The sequence below is a fragment of the Nematostella vectensis genome, chromosome 7, assembly GCF_932526225.1.
Source record: "Nematostella vectensis chromosome 7, jaNemVect1.1, whole genome shotgun sequence".
Lineage (NCBI taxonomy): Eukaryota > Metazoa > Cnidaria > Anthozoa > Actiniaria > Edwardsiidae > Nematostella > Nematostella vectensis.
Window position 1 is genome coordinate 8,872,352 of NC_064040.1, and position 21,539 is coordinate 8,893,890.

The window sequence follows — 21,539 nt, forward strand, 5'->3', positions numbered from 1 at the left end:
TCCAAAAGAAACAGCGCCCTGCGGTATTCCATTAATTCTTGTTCATTGAAATTGTAAAGCTTCTTGAAACATCGAGAACCCTCTCCCACCTTTACTTCGTCTTATATGGTTAGCTATCCTTTTAACTTGTGTTATTCTTTGTGGTAGTGTTAACCTCAGCTTTATTGTACTAAATTCTTGTATTCGTTGTTGCGGGTTCATTCGTGATGAGTTCAAATGCCTCATTATGCTCTCAGGGTACCGCAAATTGAGTTGTCGCCTTTTTTGACAGAGATTCTTCGTTGCACGAATCATCTGACTAAATTGAAGTTAAACAGATAATGTATCCCTCTAGGCGAACGAACCGGTATGGCCTTCCGCTCTGAGCCAAGAGGAGTAATTAATACACTCTAGCACCGATAAAATACGAAAAACACGCCATTGATATCATTTGTCATTTGTCAGATTAACAAGTGGAAAATACTAAAATAAAAAGTAACGAATATGAAACATTATTTTTTGTGCTTTACTAAAAACTTTCATTTGTTTTATTCAAATATTGGGCATTGAGGATTAAACTATTGGCTTTAACTTGCGTCTATTGAACTTATAAAAAGAAGAATTTTCTGAGTGCCCACTGCTATAACCGGTTGTACGCCCCCGCTCCGTTCTCGGCCAGCCATGACACGACGCTGTTCGCCATCAATTCGCCATTGCTGCTATCGGCTTTCAGGCCTAAGACCTGCGCAAACAGTGTCAACATCGACCAGTATTGCTGGCATCGCCTTGATCTGTTGACCACAAGACACACAGGAAATGCTGGTGAACTACTGACGAAAAACCTCTCAATATGATGTAAGAAAGTGCGCAACAATGCTGGCGCCATTTGCATGCAAGTTCAGGCATCTAGAGCAAACTTATTCTGTTTTTTTTTTGTATGAAAATAAGTGATAATCCAAGATTACAATTAGAGAAGTTCACTACTGGATTTAAAACACATAAATACCTCTTAGAGAATCCGTCCATTTTGTCGAGTAAATACTAGTCGTCTTATCTAGCAGGAAGAGACCCGGATGCTTTTAAATGGTGGAAACCGGTCTGATGCACAGGCGACAATACTTATCACTACAAAACATCCCTTATAAGGCTAAATGGTGTCCAAAGAAATGCATTTAGCTGTTTGCTGCGATGGAGTTTTGATACACTACCTTTGTTCTGTTTTAAAACGGGGAATTTTACTACGTACAGTTTTCTTACCCAAGGCGTTTACGGAAGACTTTAAATGAGATATGGCCGAGATGATTTTTATAGAACATAGGTATATGGTGGTGAATATTCACATTAAAGACTCCTTTAAGGTGAAAATATTGAAAAATCCATAACCTATGGGAGATATTCCACAAGGCAACATACACACGGCGCACGCACGACGTGCATTCCTCAGCGGTTTTCTCCGTGTGACGTCAAACGCCTGTTTACGTTGCAAACAATACAAATTCGTGATAAATTACTGATGTACGTAAATTGTAATTCGCCAATAACAAACGCAATCGAGAACGAGAAGGGAAATTAAGGACGGAAATTAATGAAGAGAACTGGAAAGTATACCACAAAGATTGTAACAGCGATAGTAGCAAAGCGGTTTAAACGAAGACGAGGGACACGCTCCGCGGAATCTGTGATGCTTGTAACACATCAAGCCCAGCGCCTCGAATACGGAACGTAAAGCCTTGTTAACAAAAACTAAAGCATCTCATCGCTTATTTTTTGGATACTCTAACACCTGATTTGAGAACTGCAATTCTGAGGTGAGATCAGCTCATGTCTCTTCTTTTTTTTTTTTTTTTTTGAAATACGTGTCTCATTGTCATTTTAGACATCGGAAGTATAGTTATGCTGTTAGCAATAACTGTAAAATGAACAGTATCAATGTTAGGAATTAAGTGTTTTTTTGATGTCTCTAGAAACGGTTCTCTCGCCTTTTGGAGCTATTAAATAATAAAACATTATTCATTTAGCTTATCAAGTTTGCATTTTTTCCGACGAAAAAACTTCCTCTCTAAAAGCAAAGTTTATTGCATAATTCATGACGGTGTGCACTACCACGCGCTTCAATCAAAATTTAAGACCGCAGTAGTCTGTTTTTACGTTATTATTCTTTATCTCCTGATATTACAATTGCGTACAATCCTTAAAATATTTTCAAACATTCCGCATCCATTAAAAGATGGCAAAAAAATTATTCTTCATAAACATTCCTTTCCCAAACCATAGGCATCTTAACCGATATTGGTATTAACCGTACGCAACGCAGATTTCCGTAATGAAAGCCTGCCCACAATCTGTGTGGCAAACTTTGTGGCTAGTCCAGGTATCAATGCAAAGATTCTTCCAGTAAAATGATTTACACTAAGAAAAAAAACTGTTTTTGTGAAAGGCGGCGATAAATTTGATTAAACTAAAAGTAATGGGTGCATTGTTTAGTTGTTGTTTTTGCTGTTTGATTTTTAATAATTAAATTTTGCAGAATTATTGAATTAATAATCTTTTATTTTTTATATATTTCCTTGAATGACTATTTAGAGCAATGTAACATAAAAAAAACAAGAACGAAGATAGGAAATAGAACACTCCTAACAAAATCGAACTGTGTTTTACATGAAAGAAACCAAGTCCAGCTTCAATAGGATCATGTTTTTCAATTCCTACTTATTTTGGCAAAATCAATATGTAGAGCATCTTTGCGACTTTAAGTCCAGAGATGACATCTTCCTCCGATGCGAAATACAGCCTGCGAAAAGAGCGCGTTTCTCTTTTGACTTTATAGGTATTTGCCGTTTAGATGTGAGATTCACAAGAGCTTGATGTGAAAACTCGCTTTATGTTTGATCAACTGATAATTGCTCACAGTAAAACTTTGAAAAAATGCTTCATGGGAATATATATGCTAGGAGTAAATAGTGGTAATAGTGGTAGTAAGTAGAATTCTCTTTAAAGAAAACAGGTAGTTAAAAAGCTGAACAGATATGATTTTTAATTTTCAAAAAAGTCTTTCAAAATGCGGCATTATGTTGCATAGAAAGTTCGAGAGAATGCAGTCTGATGTTTAATACAGGTAATAGTCTTATTCTCTTTTATGATCCGATAGCAAATCTCAATTAACCACCAAACGATATTACTAGTGCGAAAAAATTTAATTAGAGATTGTGTCATTAACAAACAACAATAAAAACTTTCTCCATCAAAAGTTATCAATACATCTTTATAGCATTTTAAAACATTTTAGCTCTCATTGTTGCCAAAAGACATTTTACAGGATTTATTCCATAACCACCGCCAATCATAAATGTATGGAGGCGCCCAAATCTGTTGATGGTATTTGTCTAAACTTCAAAAGATCCGCTGGGAACGAAATAAATTACAACGTCCGGGAGGGTAGGGAGATGGGAGATGGTCTGCCTCTCTTTAGGAATTATTAATGCAAGAGGGCGGGCGATAATTATTTGGTTACAATTCAAAGGTGTTCTTAGCCTGCATAGACTCTGCAATTCCTTTCTTACGAGGATGTACGAAAGAAAACGTTTGGTGTTTTTTAGCTCTGTACATAAAGAAATAGGAACATATGGTTAAGTCGCGCGGAAAACTCCCTTTTCATGTTTCACGAAGCTGCGTCCAAGCAACGAATGCACAGTATTATTTTTCTACTAGTCGAGTTTGAACAATACTATATATTATTAATACAAGGTCAGCTATATTGTAATAAAGATAATCAATTAAATAAAGTATATCGTTTCTATTATGATTTGGCAAAAATATCAAAAGAGAACTCTTACACGAATCAAAATCTGTATCTTTTAATATCAACAAAATAAATCTTTAAAACATCAATTTATGATTCTATTAAGGACCTTGAATCACTAAAGGAGCGTCTCTAAGCACTAAATCGCCATGTTAGCACCTGCCTCCCCAGTGTTAATCTTTCTAAGTATCTATCTATCTTTTTTTCTATCTGGGCATCGCTGTTTTTAGAGGATGTATTTTGAGACCTTAAAGCACCCGCCAAGAAAAATTTAATATTCTCGTTGCTTGCCGAAATTTTTCAAAATAAATTCTGGACTCTCGCTTAAAACACAAGTTGCGCACATCGTCGCCAAGAACCCGCCTTCGGTGACACTCGATGACCTTCCTTTTGCTAAGAGTACCATGGAGGGCTGTTGCCCTGACACTGTTGACAAGATATTTAAATGTTTGAAAATAGTGCGATCTTTGATTTGACTTTTTGGTGAACAGCTTGTTACCCCCGCTAAGCTTACACACGTCACTAATACAAGCTACAAATTTCCCAAGGTCATCGGGCACGTATTACTACTTAGCTCTTATGGCGGTCAAGATCTAAACGCCTATTTTCACTAGCGAAGGAACCAAAGAAGTAAGGAGACTTTACTTTGCGTGTAAAATTCAGCACGAAAAGAGGAAGAGGAAGAGAACAAGGAATGAAATGAACGGCTCCTTTTCTTACTTCTCTGTTTTTATCTCCTTCGCGCTAATGTTCACACGCGCATAAGCTCTTACGTCTACGCTACTTTCTCCGATTTTTTTCACTAATGAAAACCCGGCTTTAGTGAAACACTTGAAAAGCAAATACGGTAGCTTTTACGCAGTTTAAGCCAAGCATGCTACATTCAAAACAACGGTGACCAGGGGCGCGAAGTAGGAATTAGAGTGCGCACACACATTTAGTGTTTTTGGCGGCCGTATAATTCCCAATTAAATCATGCTTCACTGTCCATTGGTCTCTCCTGTAAAAGGCACCCGCCATGGTCGTAAGCGTTGCACGGGAAACGTGTTTTTAAAATACGTCATATCCCACATTTCGAGCTTAATTTCGATATCCTTTATTGCATCGTTTATTTAATATTTTTTATTAACAAACATTAAAAATTAATTATAGATGTATTACAGAGTCGCTTTTGCCCTGCGCCGGGAAAAGGGGTTTTCGAATATATTTTACATGTTATATCACGTATTTCGAGCTAAGTTTCTATGTCCTTTATTGCATTGTTTTTTTTAAACATTTTTCATCAACAAGCATAAAAAATCAATTATAGATGTATTACAGAATCCACAGATATATTAACAGTAACCATAATGTTACTTATCCACCATTTTTTAATGCCATGGGCCAAATTGAACCAGTTTAATGAAACGCTATTTCTCGGCGGAAGGACCAGCTCTATCTATCTATCTATCAAGATAACAATAACCTGGTGTACTCCAACCCCACCCCCTCCCTTTTCGAACTGAATGTTAACCTCCCCTGAGACATGTCTTGAGCACCCTTTAGATTGGTCTGTTTTTTTTTTTTTTGCGTCATTATTGGTTAGCATTTGAGAGCGTCGGCGACAAACAAAACCTCACCTTTTAGTGCGGTCGTGCAAAGCTCCTTTCAAATTCGATCAGTTATGCAAAACAATAAAAAGAGAAGAATCACCCGTCATAAGAAATAACCAGAATCAAATACATAAAACGCCATTGAGACGGCGGAGAAATCCATTTCGGGTAATAACATAATGATGTAATTTTAAACTTGAACAGGCTATGATCATTCGTTCTGAGAGTAATGAACGATCACTGGGGAATAGGTCTTCGACAGTATGTCATTTTTGGCGAATTGGGTGTCTATATATTAAGATACCTCTTATTCTCCATCAAAAGCAGGAAAGGAGTAATGTTTTAAAACGCAGGAATTTGTTGTAAAGTAATTTGAAGGTAAGTAAAGTATTGATGCAGAGAAATTTGCACGGGATGCGAATTTTATAATGGCGGTTTAAAAATATATATTTAGTAGTCTAAACAAGACGCGAACCAGGCGAATTTTCTGCTCCTACTTTATTCTTAAAATTGAGAAAATAAATGATCATTTTATTTCTGTAATATTATGTTGCTTTGCCTACGTTCATTACTAAGAAATGTAATACAAACCCATTCCATGAGTAAAATAGATGAGAAATTAATATGATATTAATTCGCTTTGAAGTCTACTTACTATTTAAATTTAGGTGGACATAGAAAATCCCCATACACTAGTACTTACATACATTCTTTCGCGCTTTCGTCGTTTTGTACTATATAGATTGCAAACTTTAATCAATTCTTTGAAGTCAGAGCATTAATTATTGACTGTTTTTTGAAAGATTTAAAAAAATATAGATATACAAAATAAAATCGCTATCTCCCTACATAAAGGGTACCTTAGGCTTATGCAATTATAGATTTTCAGACGAAGCCCTCCTGAGCGACCACCCCTGTGGGCCCCTGGGAATTGAAAAATACGGTCATTAACGGAACTGGTAGCTTGCGAGGCTTAGAGCGCTCCCACTGTATACCACTTTAATTTTGATGATCACAACACAATTTCAAACACTAGTTCATAATCTGATGCAAATAAAATGGAACATTAACAGTGAATATAACAGTTATGAACTATCAGGCATCTATCTATCTCACAGCTGTGTAAATCTAAACGTGGATAACCAAGAGACGGAATTGATAACGCAGTTTGGGTAAGGCCCTTGATACAACTGGCTACGAAGTAACGGAAAGTAATAACTGCCAATCAAAGAACTGCCAATCAAAAGGCGTGATGATCGCAACGAATTCTCGATAACTATTCGAAACCATGGTGACCAATCATTGATTACTCGAATTTTTGATAACCCGAACCCTTTTCAATTTATCTAGAGGTTTCACCTTTTATGGGTAAATTTCAGCTGAAAAGGGAAGAGTCCGATTCCGTTAATTGTTTTTTTAACCTGTTAATTAAATAATCCATCAATTATGTGTACAGCTTTTACATAAATCAAACCCGACTTTCTCTATTCCCATTTTTCCTCCGGGAGGAAATAGTAGTGCTAGGGAAGAGTCCCGATTACGTTAATTGTTTTTTTTAACCTGTTAATAAAATAATCCATCAATTATGTGTACAGCTTTTACATAAATCAAAACCGACTTTCTCTATTCCCATTTTTCCTCCGGGAGGAAATAGTAGTGCTAGGATTGTTGCTCATTAAGCATTTAGAAAAATGGGGAATGGAAATTCCTCGTCTTCACTGATAATAATGCCTAGCCGGAGGTCCCTTCTCTCATCTTACTTCATTAACTGTTTATTTAGGGATGAGAGAGTAGGGGACGTACCATCTTCAGTGAGAGTGCTTACAAACTAAGAAAGTTAATATAGGGCATTCCATAGAGTAGCTATACTGACGAATAAAAAGTCGAGATGTAGAAGCCCGCTTGTAAGGCCTAACAGGATTGACTAGATTACCCTCATTGTTCTATTGTATTCCCGTTCTTCGTCTGTGTCGCACCAAACTAATGGGGTGAAATTTTTTGTTAGCTTCTACATGGCCCATAAAGTCAGTCATTTGTAAAGCGTAACATTTGGCCATACATCGGGATGCTTTGGCTTGGAGGGCTAATGCTGAATTATCTATTTATTTTTCCCGTGCTAATAGGGATATTTTTGGTTGGGAGGGGAGGGGGGATTGGCAGAAACTGCTGGGTGAGCTGAGCCCCGAGCATTACAAATTATCTATATTTCAGACATGTTTCATTGATAAAACATCCAAAGAATGACAAAGAATATAAGCCTGTAAATCAAGCGTTGAACATTGCGTGCGTCTATGTCCATATCCTTATCTTTGATCACAAATAAAATCATCATAAAGATAATAAAAAACAAGTACTGATCCTAATTATTTATTTCTAAAAACTGTCAAAAAACAGTTAAATCCTTTAAATCGAACCGTTCATTCCTATTCTTTAGCTGTTACCTGTTTTCAAATCTTTTGAATCGGAGGAAATTACAGGAACATTTATTTGATGTTCGATTCGGTCGAGTTTGCACAATCTTTGGTGATTATGAAGAATATCTGACATTCTAGCTTCCAGTCAGAAATACTTCCTGACCGATAAGCAGAGAAATTAATTAAGAGTTACGTTCGTCAACAACTCTTATCCGTTTTTCCCGCTTATGCTGTTTAATCATCTTTTCTGAGCCAACTCTCATTGAAAATTAAGCACACAACACAGGTTTCGTCAACAAAGCAATATTCCCTGATTAGGCACGCGGAAGTTATATACCCCTCAGTGTATAAAATAGCGATTAATTAATCGAAGGTGATCGGTTTGGCCAATTCTAATCTAAGTGGATAAGACCACTTAGATGCTGTCATAATACAATGTCAGCACCATGAAATACGTTGACTTGTATCAATTCTTTCGATTTTGATGCACTGAGTGGTACATAGATCTGCTCGCAGCATCTTCCGTGTATCCGTGACCAAGCAAAAGTCATGCAGGGCGATCTCATAGAGGTATGGAAACATCTTATAGATGCAAAAAAAATATTTTTTCAAAGGAATCGCCGCTTCGTTCAATCATAGATTTTGATAACAAAAAAAACACACGTATCCCAACAGATGTTTTTTAAAGTCAATTTTTTTTATCTTAAAATCAAGAAAAGATAAAAAAGGGAAAAATCCCCTTTAAAGGAATCACCGCTTCGCTCAATCACATTTAGGAAAAAATCATTTTTTTCCAAACAGACTATCTTCCTAGTCATAAGAAATGATCTTATGATATTGGGCTGATCTTTCATTTAGAAAATTGGATTCGGTACCTATCGATACCATCGTCGGGGTCAAAATATTTCTTATAGTATCTTGAATTCGAATTCAAAGTTCAATGTTAAAAGCTAGTGATAAAAAACAATGATAAAAGGGAGCTACTGAAAGTTCTTGGATCAAGAGACAAGCCAGAGCTTGGTAATAGCAAATAATAAATTCTAAAACAATTCGTTAAGCATTTTACGTCCTTTCCAAATTTAGTGCTTGATTTTGTTTTCTTTAAAAAAAAAATAGCGATTTACGAGTGGGATCAGTTATATCAAAACACATCAGGTTGTTTGAGCAAAATAGGACCGACCTCTCAGCAGAATGCACCTGAACAAAGTCCCTCATACCGTGGGTACAGACTGTGTAATAATTGTGAAAGCCCCATGGGATGTCACCTCTAGCCTGGTACTTGGGAAATCGCCACATTGGTCACCAGTAAGCATTACTAATTGAATCCAGATCTCGTTAAACAAGGCTTTTCTGCCTGCACGCAGGTTGTGTGTATCGAGATTATGACAGTGCCTGCCGGCGAGGTTGTGTGAGTAATTTATAATAATGGTATTCTACTCTTTTGCCCTTTTTTCTGTAGTTTAGACTTTTATACAGTCCAGTCTCAATGATATGTAATATATTATTCTTGTTTGAATACATGTCGCGTCTGACAGATCGACCTGTTTTTCATATAGATATTACGTATGTTTTTGTACGTCGCTGTTTGTCTTGATTTAGCGCTAAGATTCTAAATCTACCTTATGCTTTTTTTTTCATTTGATTGTTATTAAAGTTATTTTCATATCTGTTACATATTGTTAAGCAGTTAAAACAATTTGCTGCTATTAATTTGACTTAAGATAGCCATTTCAAAACAAAAACCTCATGTGGAACAATCATCATAACATCCAAAATACAAAACTCCCAACGTTTGAATACATTTATAGGAAAAACGAAATTATATATAGAAAAGTATTTTCTTATATCTTCTAGTTACTGTATAGCTTGTTGTTTATTTTGTATCAAATTGTCGATAAAGGTGTGAAAGCTTGCTTTCCACTAGATAAGGCACCAGACAAAATCTAGGCATCTATTGAATTATTGATAATATTATATATAAATACTTACTAGTGATACGATACAATACAATATATTGTAAATCATCTAGAATTTTCAGACAATATCTGTCAAACTCATAGAAGTTTAAAATGGAAATAAGAATAGATATAGCTCGAAAAACTCAAATTATGCATCACTGTTATCCTAAGCTTATTTTTTTAATATCTTCAGGGGCTCCATCGTTAACTGCGAATCGACTTCGCGTTTCAGATGTTATGTGACTCACGCTAGCGTAAAAAACTATACCATTCTTGAACATATTTTGCAGTGGATTTACCAAGAAAACTCAAAGATCAAAGTGGCATTTTTTCGGCTAGGCTTTGTCTTTCTTCAAATGACAGATTATTGAGTAAACCGCACCCCACAGAAAACTTGTGAAGTAGTCTGTTCTGGTACGAAAATACGTCCATGTCGTCGTTTGATCAAAAGTCTAAATGTACCAAGTCAAATTTATCAATCTGCGGTGGCTTGACACATTCTTTGTCGTGCCAAATATTTTGCGTGTATTGTCTGCCAAATATTTACAAGTTAGTCGGGCCCTTCTTTGGTCAATGCATGAACAGAGGAATAGAAAATTCGGGCCCCACAGCTATAGTCTAATAATAAGAATTGGAGACTAGTACGAATGGGCCCCAATGAAACCATTGGGAGTATTAGAACTCGTCCACATTCGATACTTGAGGAATGAATTGAATGTTAAGGATTCTATAGAGCTCTTATATTCAGTGAAAATTGCTCTATCTTATGTGATGTTGCATAAAACTGATTGAAGAAAATATGTGTCATTATCAAATTTAAGTTTAATGTCATCAGGTGTGATTCCAGTTTTACGCTTTAAGTTCCATTTGACGATATACTCTTGACTCTTTCAGTATATTAAGCGGATGAACAAGAAAATAATAAAAATTCTTTGAGCTAACTTCCGTTTCTCCGTTTATGGCGGATTGTTAAGTTATTAGTTCGTGGCCCACGGGAAAAATGGCGCAACCCCTTTAAGCTCTTTGCAATTCAATTTGAACAAATATCACAGTCTATACGGTTCATCAAGCCGTGTGTTTTTCTCAAATGTAGTTAAAAGATAAAAACACGATTTTCCTCCTATTAAAAAATTGCATTTATACTATTTTGTCATGAATTATTCAGTTGATAGTCAATAAAACCTGCCCCATGATAGTGAACATGATTTTGTAATCTTGTGTTTGCATAGGAATAATCTAGCTATTAAAGCCCTTTAAACAAAACTAACATATCATCTTCTTTTTTGCGAAGCACAAATCTATTGTGACAAAGACTAAATTGTTAATATTTTTAATAAGAAAATTTTTAATAGTCTTTTATTAAATTTTCCGATCAAGAGTAATACAATGCTTTAAAGGAAAGAGAAAAACTTAACATTTAATTCAAGTGGTGTCGACACTTTCAGAGTTTGGCAAAAACGTCTTCACTGTCCTCTTGTAATACCTAGAAAGTGTAAAACCATTTCAACAGCTAATTTATTGCGGTTATCTAATGTTTGCCTTGAACTAGCTTTTAAAATGTAATTTAATCTCCTTTAAATAGATTTTTCTCCTCGAGTTTACCTGAACATATATTTTCCCAAGTATACAGGGCATATTCCAACTTCGGGAAAAATCAACCAGTAGATTTTACTCAACTTAGGAATAATTTCAATATTTTCTCCGATAAGGGATGTCGAGAAAGGTTCTACAATAATAAAGTGAACTGTAAAATAAAAACAGAGATCATAATTAACTTTATTCAAGTAAACAATAAAAATTCAATATTATAACAAGCTAGCTATGCCGCTAACAGTGATTACTAACGTCTTCTTTCTAGAATTCATAAACATCGCAGCACGAACCTGCTCTGGATATCACGTGACATCCCCAATTCTGGTTAAAGAAACAGAAGAAAGTACTGAAATAGAGGGGCTCGCTCATCCAAGAAATTATCCGAACAGAGTCCCCTATTGAGAGAATGGACGCCGCCTGGTTTTTACTGCATCAAGCTCTTGTATTTTACGCTCTTTGTGACACGTTGCCTGTCCAAGTCCCAAACATTACAGGTATTTCTGTCTCTGTTTTAAACGTACAGCTTAAAAATGTAAGAAAGCTGACAATTATACCCGTGACTTTAGCTAAGAGTACCCTTTAACAACAAAACAAAACAAAAAACGAAAAAGTTGTCTTAAAATCAATCAGCTTAAAAAAATTAAGTTATCTTTCAGAGCAAAATAAAGTAATTCTTTAGATTTGTATGTGTATTTCACGCATTGGAAAAAAATTGCTTTGATCTTGGCGGTACAAAAAAGGCAAACCTACATAAAAATCATAAATATTTAATGATATTTTTGTAAACCCATGAAAACTTCGGAAGAATGAGAAAATCAATGCCTTAATACAAGACTTCACGCGGTGATTCTTATGTATATTCTATTTTCGAAAATTCAATCGAAATATTGTCACAGCGACAACAGTTGCCGACATAAACATCCAAATCCCTCAAAAACAAACAGAGCTTTTCTAATGATCTCACATACCCATGGGAGATATAATTTTAAGTGCTCTCAATTACAGCATGCTTTGATGAACCTATGTGGTCCCTAATCTTGAGAATATGCCCGGGTAATCAAAAAATATGTTTATTTACCGTATTATACATACCAGCAAAGCCCTGGGTGTGTCGTGTGTCCTAAGGTAAAATTTCTGATTCCCCTATGAAGCGGTCCATAATCTTAAATACATTCCCGGCTAACTAGTGTATACGTTTATTCAATGAAACCTACTGCGGAAAGCTTCTGGGCGTGTCCGATGGTAAAAATACCTGATTCCCCTATGAGGCTTATGCGGTCCATAATCTTAGTACATTCCCAGCTAAATAGTGTTTATGTTTATTTAACTTAGCCTACTGCGGCGAGCCCCTAGGCGTGTCTGATGGTAGAATACCTGATTCCTCTTTGACGGCGTACTCGGTATACAACCACGAATGGGATGTTTACGGTGCGCACCGGGCGAGATTGCATCAGACATCCTGGCCCCCCGGGTACCGGGCAGAAAATTCACCGACAAAAAACAAGTACAAATCCTGGTTGAAGATTGACCTTGGGGAGGAGTGGGTGATTACAGGGATAGCGACGCAGGGGTATGGGGACAGTAGTGTGGAGGAATGGGTCACAATGTTCGAATTGATGTATGCTACTGAGGCGGACTTTGCTTCGACGAGAGCTATTGGGGGAAAAAACCGGGTGAGTCCAATAAGCAAATTGCACAAAGAAATCCCGTGATTTTTTGGGTGTCATAAACTCGCGCGCGCTTCGGCTTTTGGAGGCAAAATAACAACAGCACACTCCAAACTATTTATCCTTTAGAAACCAGCAAAATAACAACAGCACACTCCAAACCATTTATCCTTTAGAAACCAGCAAAATAACAACAGCACACTCCAAACCATTTATCCTTTAGAAACCAGCAAAATAACAACAGCACACTCCAAACCATTTATCCTTTAGAAATCAGCAAAATAACAACAACACACTCCAAACCATTTATCCTTTAGAAACCAGCAAAATAACAACAGCACACTCCAAACCATTTATCCTTTAGAAACCAGCAAAATAACAACAGCACACTCCAAACCATTTATCCTTTAGAAACCCACAAAAATAACAACAGCACACTCCAAACCATTTATCCTTTAGAAATCAGCTGTCTGAAAAAGCTTATTTGCATTGGAATATTTTATTTTTACTCATCTTTCTCTGGCGTGACGACCACCGCCATTACGGTGTTTATAATGGCGTGAGTTTGTCACCCAAATAGCCACGTTGTTTCTTAGTGAAAGTCGTCTATTGTTGATACGATGAATGAATCTGTTATCTATTCAACGGAAATGTTAACACAAGTAAACCGGTCAGTAGGCTTGAATGGGGAATAAGACATGTGAACCTACAACTGCTTAGAACGGAAAATGTGGTGCTGCATTAAACAGCGATGATTGCCCAAAGTGTAAAATGGTTCCATGGTCGAGTTATTTGCTTGGAAAGTGAATACGGTTACGTCAACATTGACCGGCAAAATGGGAAAAAGCTGCTCTCTCTGCAGTTTTGAATATTCTGTGGATTCTCACCGACGATTTCCATCAGCTAATTTACATTCTGGCTTCAGTCATTCAAAATCCTTGAAGCGAATTGATTGGCCGGCACTTTCAAGTCACACCAACGGTTCGCAATGCGCTGACCAAAAAACTATAGCTATAAAGCTATAAAGCGGTTTTGCAGTTGAAAATTGTTGATGAAAGTTCGCAGATCGCAGTATTAACCCTATTCAGGCTGAGCTTTTTTAAGCTGTCTGTGACTCCGTATTTCATAAACCGCTCAGTCTATGACCATAGAACTTACAGACAATGATCTCCAGCATGCAAAGAATCGTCACGACCTATTTTGGGTGTGGTCGAATCAATTATGGCGTCACAATGACGCTTAAAGAGCCCCCCCCCCCCCCCCCCCATTCTGAATAGGGTTAACAGAAAAGGAAAACGTTTAACTAAAGCGAAACTTGGTCAAACAAGCAAGCTCAAGAAATTCAATCGCGAATCTTAGGTTTCAGTTAACTGGAATCAAAATTGTCAAAATCTTATAAATAACATTTTTAGAAGCAAAATCAGCTTTACGACTTTAAACAAATCGTTGGTTTGACTCTCGACCAAAATATTAAGTCGTTTTTTACATATTCGCTTCACGTAGATGGAAAAAACTGCTTTCTATTTATTCGACAGAATCAACAGATCAATCATCATTATACGGTACTGTCAAACTGTACTGTTAAACCGTAGTGATGTTATTACCCTTTTTAATACAGCTTTTTTGTCACCTTACACAATTCAAACACATCTTATAGATACCTATGTTTTAATACTTTTAAATTTTAACCTTATTTTTAAACTGTTTGTTTATAATGAACATCTCGGCCTTTTTTTCGGGAGGAATTATATAAATATCGTAATACGTATCTACATGTTAACACTCCTTTTCCTAAAGAAACATGATTGAAAGAATTGTTTATCAAAATACAATTTTCACGTTTTTTTTTTCTTAAAAGATAATTAAAAAATGATTGCGTAAAAGAACTAGCGTTATAAAGTACAGTTTGTTTTAACCCTATAGTCACGTACCGGAAATCTAGAAATCTAGAAATAAAAATATCTCAAAAGCTAATAGTGTTTTAAGTTTGAACGTGATGGTCATCCGCCCTCGACATGCATTTTGAAGAAAACAAAAAATATTCAGAAATCAAAACACATAAAAGCCCCGAAAAAGTTATTTTCGGAAACGAACTTTGAGAAAAAATGTAAAAGATAAACGCATATGAAAATGGAATGAGCTCATTATCTAGGGAACACAGTCGGAATTGTGGATTGTGGTTTTCATTGACTGAACATTTATCTGATCTCAGAGAGCCATAATATACAAGTAATTTCCGAAAGAAACTGCTAATGTTATGTCTGATTAAAAAAAAAAGAATTATTTCATCTATATTTCGCTAATGTAATTTTTTTATTGCAAATTTTTAAATTCAATTCAAAGAAAGTTTTAAATACCTTATTATATTTCCCGTTTTTTATACTCCTAGAAATTCTACAATCCTATCAATAACCCTCCCCCTATTCTTTTTCTTTAACCAACAACGAAAACGGTATGTTACGCTGCAATATAGGCGAAATTATAAGCCGACGCTGCGGTCTGTAACGGCTAAAATCGATCCTCCCCGTCCTCGATAGATTGTGAAACTAGAAGTTTGTTGTTTGAAGGGAAAACTGTTGGAATGTATCACACAGAGTCCATTTCACGTCTCGCTGTCTCGTTCTTGGTAGTTTCCATTGTTCTATGCCGTAACGTCGCCCACTACCTTGCAAGATAGCTTGTCTTACTTTAATTAAATGAGCCTGAAACTGCCCGTTGATTTAGAACAACCAATTTTCTAACCTGATTTGATGTCATCAAATGATAAAATATTTTTTAATAATTGACATTATTTGCGTTTCAGACGTTTGTTGGCAACAGTGACAGTAATACGGTGAAGTTTAACCCGATTCCTCTTCCTGCAATAGCGTCCTCCGTGACGCTACAACCACAGGCGTGGCACGGCAATATCGGGCTACGCGTAGAGCTCTACGGATGCAAGCCAGGTTAGAACCTTTCCAGAACAATAGAAAAACTACTAACAAGCTGTAGAATAACTAAGTGGTATATTTTTCAGGTTTCCGATTCACAGCTCGAGTTTTGTTGCTCAAATTTCCCTTCGTTGTGCCGTACCTCGATGTAAACAGCACACTCTATCAAGCGCTGGTTGCGGACATAAGAAAAGATGTAAGTAATGAAATATGTGTTGAATTACAGCCTTGTTTATTTGCGTTCCATTCCTTGGTCTGTTCAACTAAACAAACCTGTTCCTCCTTTTCGAGGGCATCATATAAGACCCCATCAAATCGAACCCTAACCCTCTACATAAATTACTTACCCTTGGGTCTAACATGACGCGCTTGCCCGCTCCCTCGTTTCAAGAAAACCCTTTCATACCCACAGTTGTTTTAACCCAAAATATTGGATGGCCTTCCATCCATCTGCGGCAATTATAGAGGACAATATAACGTCAATGTTATTGTCATTTTTTCACAGATAGAGTTCATGCTTCGAAACGCTCCTGGCTTCTTATTGGCTGAAGTGAAGAGGCTAAGGTAGATAGACACGATTCATATTGAAGATTTTTTTTTCGATATAACTGACGATTTCTGAGCTCCGACACCACGTGGTCTAGCCGAGGACATAGAAGGTGCCTCAGGCAGCCGCAATAGAAAAGTCTGACGAACACCGAACACAGCTTAGAAACAGTAATCGCTGTTTATGATAACTTTGGTATACACATTTGTTTTTCAGACCAAAAAATGAAAAAGAGGTTCAATTTTTACAAACAGAAGCAGAGATTGAAATACAATGCATAGAGAATACAGCGGAGTACATCAAGGAGAAACTCAAGTCAGAGATCGAGAAGGAGGGGAAGGGAGATACAGGTCTTCTTGATCCGGCATACGTCAAGTTTAGCCGCCCTGGTAAGTTATTGATAACATTGGTGAGAGCTGTCGTAGTTAAAGCTGATTGGATATACAGATAACTGGATGAGAGCTCTTATGATTTTTGTTACAGAAGCTATGATATAGATTTCAGGGATAAAAGACAAAGACAAAGGCAGTTAAAATTGCATTACGCATTAGGGTGTGATAGAGTTTCTACCCCCCTTCCATCTTAGAAAAGAAAAGTACGGCATGATTGAATTCCTAACTGGATATTTATGTGAAAATTGACCTGTCTTGTTTTCTTTGGTTATCTAGAAAACAAGGACGACTGTAGAATTCCGGAAATCAAGGTTCACCTCGGAAAAACACTGAATAATGTTAAGACTATATTCACCATTGACGCTTATAATATCACTGCTGATGTGAGTAGCAAGTGCAAAACTCAGATGACATTGGAATGGAAAGTGTACCCAGTGTTTACGTCACAAAGGATTCTTGCTTACCCCATCTTTTTATCGAATGAGAAGAGTCTCATCATAAAACCGCACAAGTTACCTCCTTCACTACTATATGTACGGTATACGGAAGAAACTCACCTAGCCTACGACTACGGATTGATACGAATCGCACTACCTCGACTTGTGGCCGATATCACTGGAGCCAGCAGAATCACAAAGGGTAATGGCACTATTATCATCGATGGGTCTAAATCGTATGATCCTGATCCCACAGAAAAGGGGATGTTAAAATTCACTTGGTACTGCAAACAAAGAGAAGAGTCATTCAAGCAACATATGATATTAAGGAATGAAATAGAAATATTCACACCTCGATACTGGACTATACTTCCTGTGGATAGCCCTTTCGGGAGGCCGTACAGAGAGCGGGGGTGTTTTGGTTGGGGTCCGGGTCGTCTGTCTTCGGAATCTTCCCAGCTGAAAGTGGACGTGAATCGCATGAAGTCCAAGCGAAGTTACGTCTTTAGACTAGTGATAACTAAGGGGAAAAGACAGACTTCCATCGAGCATGAATTACAGCTGGACCCCGCAGTTAATTTCACTGTGAGGTATGTTACCAGTAATTATTTCTAGTCTCAACAGAAATATAACACTGATACATTAAAAAATAAGCGTACTTCGATAAAAATATCTTTTTATACTTGCGTTTATAAATGTGTAAAAAATAGCCATTTCGTTTTCTTTCTTACAACAAACTATCGCTATTACCTTTGAGATTTGATTAACAATATCAAGACGTTCCCAGGATTGGCTGATTGGGGTTGCGCAGTCATGGGTATCATATGGAAAAAGCTTAGTATTGGAAGATTTCTTAATAAGAAATGGCCCACTTTTTGGCCGCCAAGGGGGGTGCGTGCGCACCTCCCTGTGTACGAGCCTGAATACTTGATTGGGGTTCTATCACCTGTTGGTAATGATGCTTTTTGTGACTAGTTTATCAATAATCTGAAGCATAATATAACAAAATTTTAAGGAAAACTTTTGTTCTTTTCACAGATGCTTAAAAAACTGCGCCGTAGGAAGTAAACTCAGTCAAACCAAGCGAATCTCCTTAACATCCACCTGCACGGGAATAAACTGTGCCTTCACGACTAAACATCGATGGGTCATGTTTAAAGAGACGCAAAACCGTAGACACGAAATGATCTGGCAAAAAGTCAAGGGATTCAGTCCCAGAATGCTAAACAAACAACAGAATGATGCTATCATCATAGACAGATTGTCTGACTTTCAGGAGTTTAGTGTGCGGAACCAGCGTCTGAAAATACGAGCAATAGCTCAACTGAGCGTGAATGGGTACGACATTGAAGAGGAGAGTGACGTCACTTTTATACGCAACTCCCCGCCTTATCACCCTAGAGGCGACAAGGGCTGCAGGATAACACCGGAAGAAGGGAAAGCTCTGTCCAAGAAGTTTACAATTGAGTGCAAAGGCTGGGAAGACGAGGATGGTGTGGCGAAGTACGAGTACCGATACCAGAGAGCTAATAGTGTGGTTATTATAGCATATGGTGAGATGAACAGAACAGAGACTAGGCTGCCCCTTGGGGATATCTCAGAGGAGTTCTGGATTCCGATAGAAGTGAGAGTCTTCGATACCATGGAGGATTTTACCAGCGTTAAGCTGGGGGCAAAGGTAAGCACAGTGGTTAAACGGACGCACTTTTTCAAATCCCAAGATATTGAACACTATTTAATGCCTCTATAAATAGACTTCTTCCGATATAAAGTGTATTTTACCATGTGTAAATCAGGTGCGTACCCAGGATTGACTGAGGAGGGGTGCGCAGTCATAGGTACCATATGGAAAAAGCATAGTATTTAATGATTCCTTAAATAGAGTGCGCGCAAATCGTCCGCGCACCCCTCCTCCCTGTGTAAGCGCCTGTAATTCCAGAAAGTTCCATACGTGTGTCATGTTCCGTAACGTGACAATGTCGTTGACGTGTTGTATTGCGTGTTCGACGTGCTATCTCCTGATTTGTCGTACCAATCCGTTTCTAGTGACGTGCTTTGTCGTTTCGTGTCGTGCCGAGTTAGCTCTCGTGACAATCCACGTGTTCGTATCGTGTTGAACTTCGTGACGTATTATTTCGTGTCGTGATGTTGCTTGGAGCACCGTGTCTTTATATCATTTTTTAAAAAGAATCATAGAATAACACGTAGTCAGGTTACGCATAAAGTACTATAATCAAACCCTTTTTTATAAAAACGTCTAATTTTCAGTTGAGACTGGAACGTTCTTATCTTTGGGACATTTAATGGTTGAATATATTCTTAACGATGTTGTTAAATTTTTGTGTATATAACGATACAATACCCAATAAATTACAGCGCCATAGCCAGGATTTTTAACAGGATGGGGCCCAAAAGGCCCTTTCAAGACACTTTCTCCTGTATTTTAGATATTGTCTCACACATTTACTATAGTTTTGGCTGCTAGAAGAGCGGGCCCAGGCCCCCTGGGCCACCCCAGGCTACGCCTCTGAGAGAATTACATTAATGATCAATAGCCGCAATAAAAATACTTTCACTATTAGCACTATAATTTGATTTTGCATTTTAGAACGCATGAGGACTTAAAAAAATAATTTTTATTCTGCTTTTTGAACCTCGGCATGTTCTTAGCATGTTCTTAAAATTTGGTGAAATCTCAAGCTGGAGGTTCTTATTAAAAAAAGAGTGTACACGCAAATATTCAGTTCAGCGGTTAATCTCCCTATCATTAGTTCTTGAGGTAAATATGAAATCATACTCTATTTATCCCCAGGTTGGCTCTATACTGTACCAGGATGTATCAAAACAAATGCACGAGATTGCAGCGAAGCAGGACGACATCTTTTCTCAGTACTTGAACCAAAACAAAAGTAAACACGCCGCCGAGATGGCCATAGCTCTCCTGTCCCTTATAGACAAGTCAGGCGAGGGAACGAAAAACAAGGACTCTACCAAGGTAAGACAGGAGCTTCTTAGTAAGAGACAGGAGCTTCTTAGTAAGAGACACGAGCTTCTTAGTAAGAGACAGGAGCTTCTTAGTAAGAGACAGGAGGTTCTTAGTATGAGACAGGCGCTTCTTAGTAAGAGACACGAGCTTCTTAGTAAGAGACAGGAGGTTCTTAGTATGAGACAGGCGCTTCTTAGTAAGAGACACGAGCTTCTTAGTAAGAGAAAGGAGCTTCTTAGTAAGAGACAGGGGCTTCTTAGTAAGAGACAGGGGCTTCTTAGTAAGAGACAGGGGCTTCTTAGTAAGAGACAGGAGCTTCTTAGTAAGAGACAGGCGCTTCTTAGTAAGAGACAGGAGGTTCTTAGTATGAGACAGGAGCTTCTTAGTAAGAGACAGGGGCTTCTTAGTAAGAGACAGGAGGTTCTTAGTAAGAGAAAGGAGCTTCTTAGTAAGAGAAAGGAGCTTCTTAGTAAGAGACAGGGGCTTCTTAGTAAGAGACAGGAGCTTCTTAGTAAGAGACACGAGCTTCTTAGTAAGAGACTGGAGCTTCTTAGTAAGGGACAGGAGCTTCTTAGTAAGAGACAGGAGCTTCTTAGTAAGGGACAGGAGCTTCTTAGTAAGAGAAAGGAGCTTCTTAGTAAGAGACTGGAGCTTCTTAGTAAGAGACAGGAGCTTCTTAGTAAGAGACAGGAGCTTCTTAGTAAGAGACTGGAGCTTCTTAGTAAGAGACAGGAGCTTCTTAGTAAGAGACAGGAGCTTCTTAGTAAGAGACAGGGGCTTCTTAGTAAGAGACAGGAGGTTCTTAGTATGAGACAGGAGCTTCTTAGTAAGGGACAGGAGCTTCTTAGTAAGAGAAAGGAGGTTCTTAGTAAGAGACAGGGGCTTCTTAGTAAGAGACAGGAGGTTCTTAGTAAGAGAAAGGAGCTTCTTAGTAAGAGAAAGGAGCTTCTTAGTAAGAGACAGGGGCTTCTTAGTAAGAGACAGGAGCTTCTTAGTAAGAGACAGGAGCTTCTTAGTAAGAGACAGGAGCTTCTTAGTAAGGGACAGGAGCTTCTTAGTAAGGAACTGGAGGTTCTTAGTATGAGACACGAGCTTCTTAGTAAGAGACAGGCGCTTCTTAGTAAGAGAAAGGAGCTTCTTAGTAAGGAACTGGAGGTTCTTAGTATGAGACACGAGCTTCTTAGTATGAGACAGGGGCTTCTTAGTAAGAGAAAGGAGCTTCTTAGTAAGAGACAGGAGCTTCTA

The 21,539-nt window shown here is 37.6% G+C and overlaps 1 protein-coding gene and 1 long non-coding RNA gene across 7 annotated transcripts in view; one reads left to right on the top strand and one right to left on the bottom strand.

The window, feature by feature from the left end:
* LOC5512976 overlaps nt 1-21,539 on the top strand; it is a 46,021-nt gene that overhangs the window by 5,088 nt on the left and 19,394 nt on the right. For 3 of the 6 annotated variants that reach the window (XM_048729972.1, XM_048729976.1, XM_048729971.1), the window contains 9 exons: nt 11,601-11,829; nt 12,668-13,008; nt 15,806-15,947; nt 16,019-16,128; nt 16,438-16,496; nt 16,696-16,868; nt 17,148-17,898; nt 18,347-18,986; nt 20,121-20,303. In XM_048729972.1, the coding sequence (XP_048585929.1) occupies nt 11,742-11,829; nt 12,668-13,008; nt 15,806-15,947; nt 16,019-16,128; nt 16,438-16,496; nt 16,696-16,868; nt 17,148-17,898; nt 18,347-18,986; nt 20,121-20,303 (2,487 nt within the window). In that variant the 5' untranslated portion in view covers nt 11,601-11,741. Of the gene's footprint in view, nt 1-1,416; nt 1,788-8,030; nt 8,355-9,079; nt 9,193-11,600; nt 11,830-12,667; nt 13,009-15,805; nt 15,948-16,018; nt 16,129-16,437; nt 16,497-16,695; nt 16,869-17,147; nt 17,899-18,346; nt 18,987-20,120; nt 20,304-21,539 lie in introns of those variants that run through there. The other 3 variants (XM_048729974.1, XM_048729973.1, XM_048729975.1) reach the window with 3 other exon arrangements.
* On the bottom strand, nt 490-1,415 carry LOC116618595. Its single transcript, XR_007312189.1, has 2 exons — nt 986-1,415; nt 490-770 (listed from the first exon to the last, which is right to left on the bottom strand). It is a non-coding gene; the product is annotated as an uncharacterized LOC116618595 (long non-coding RNA).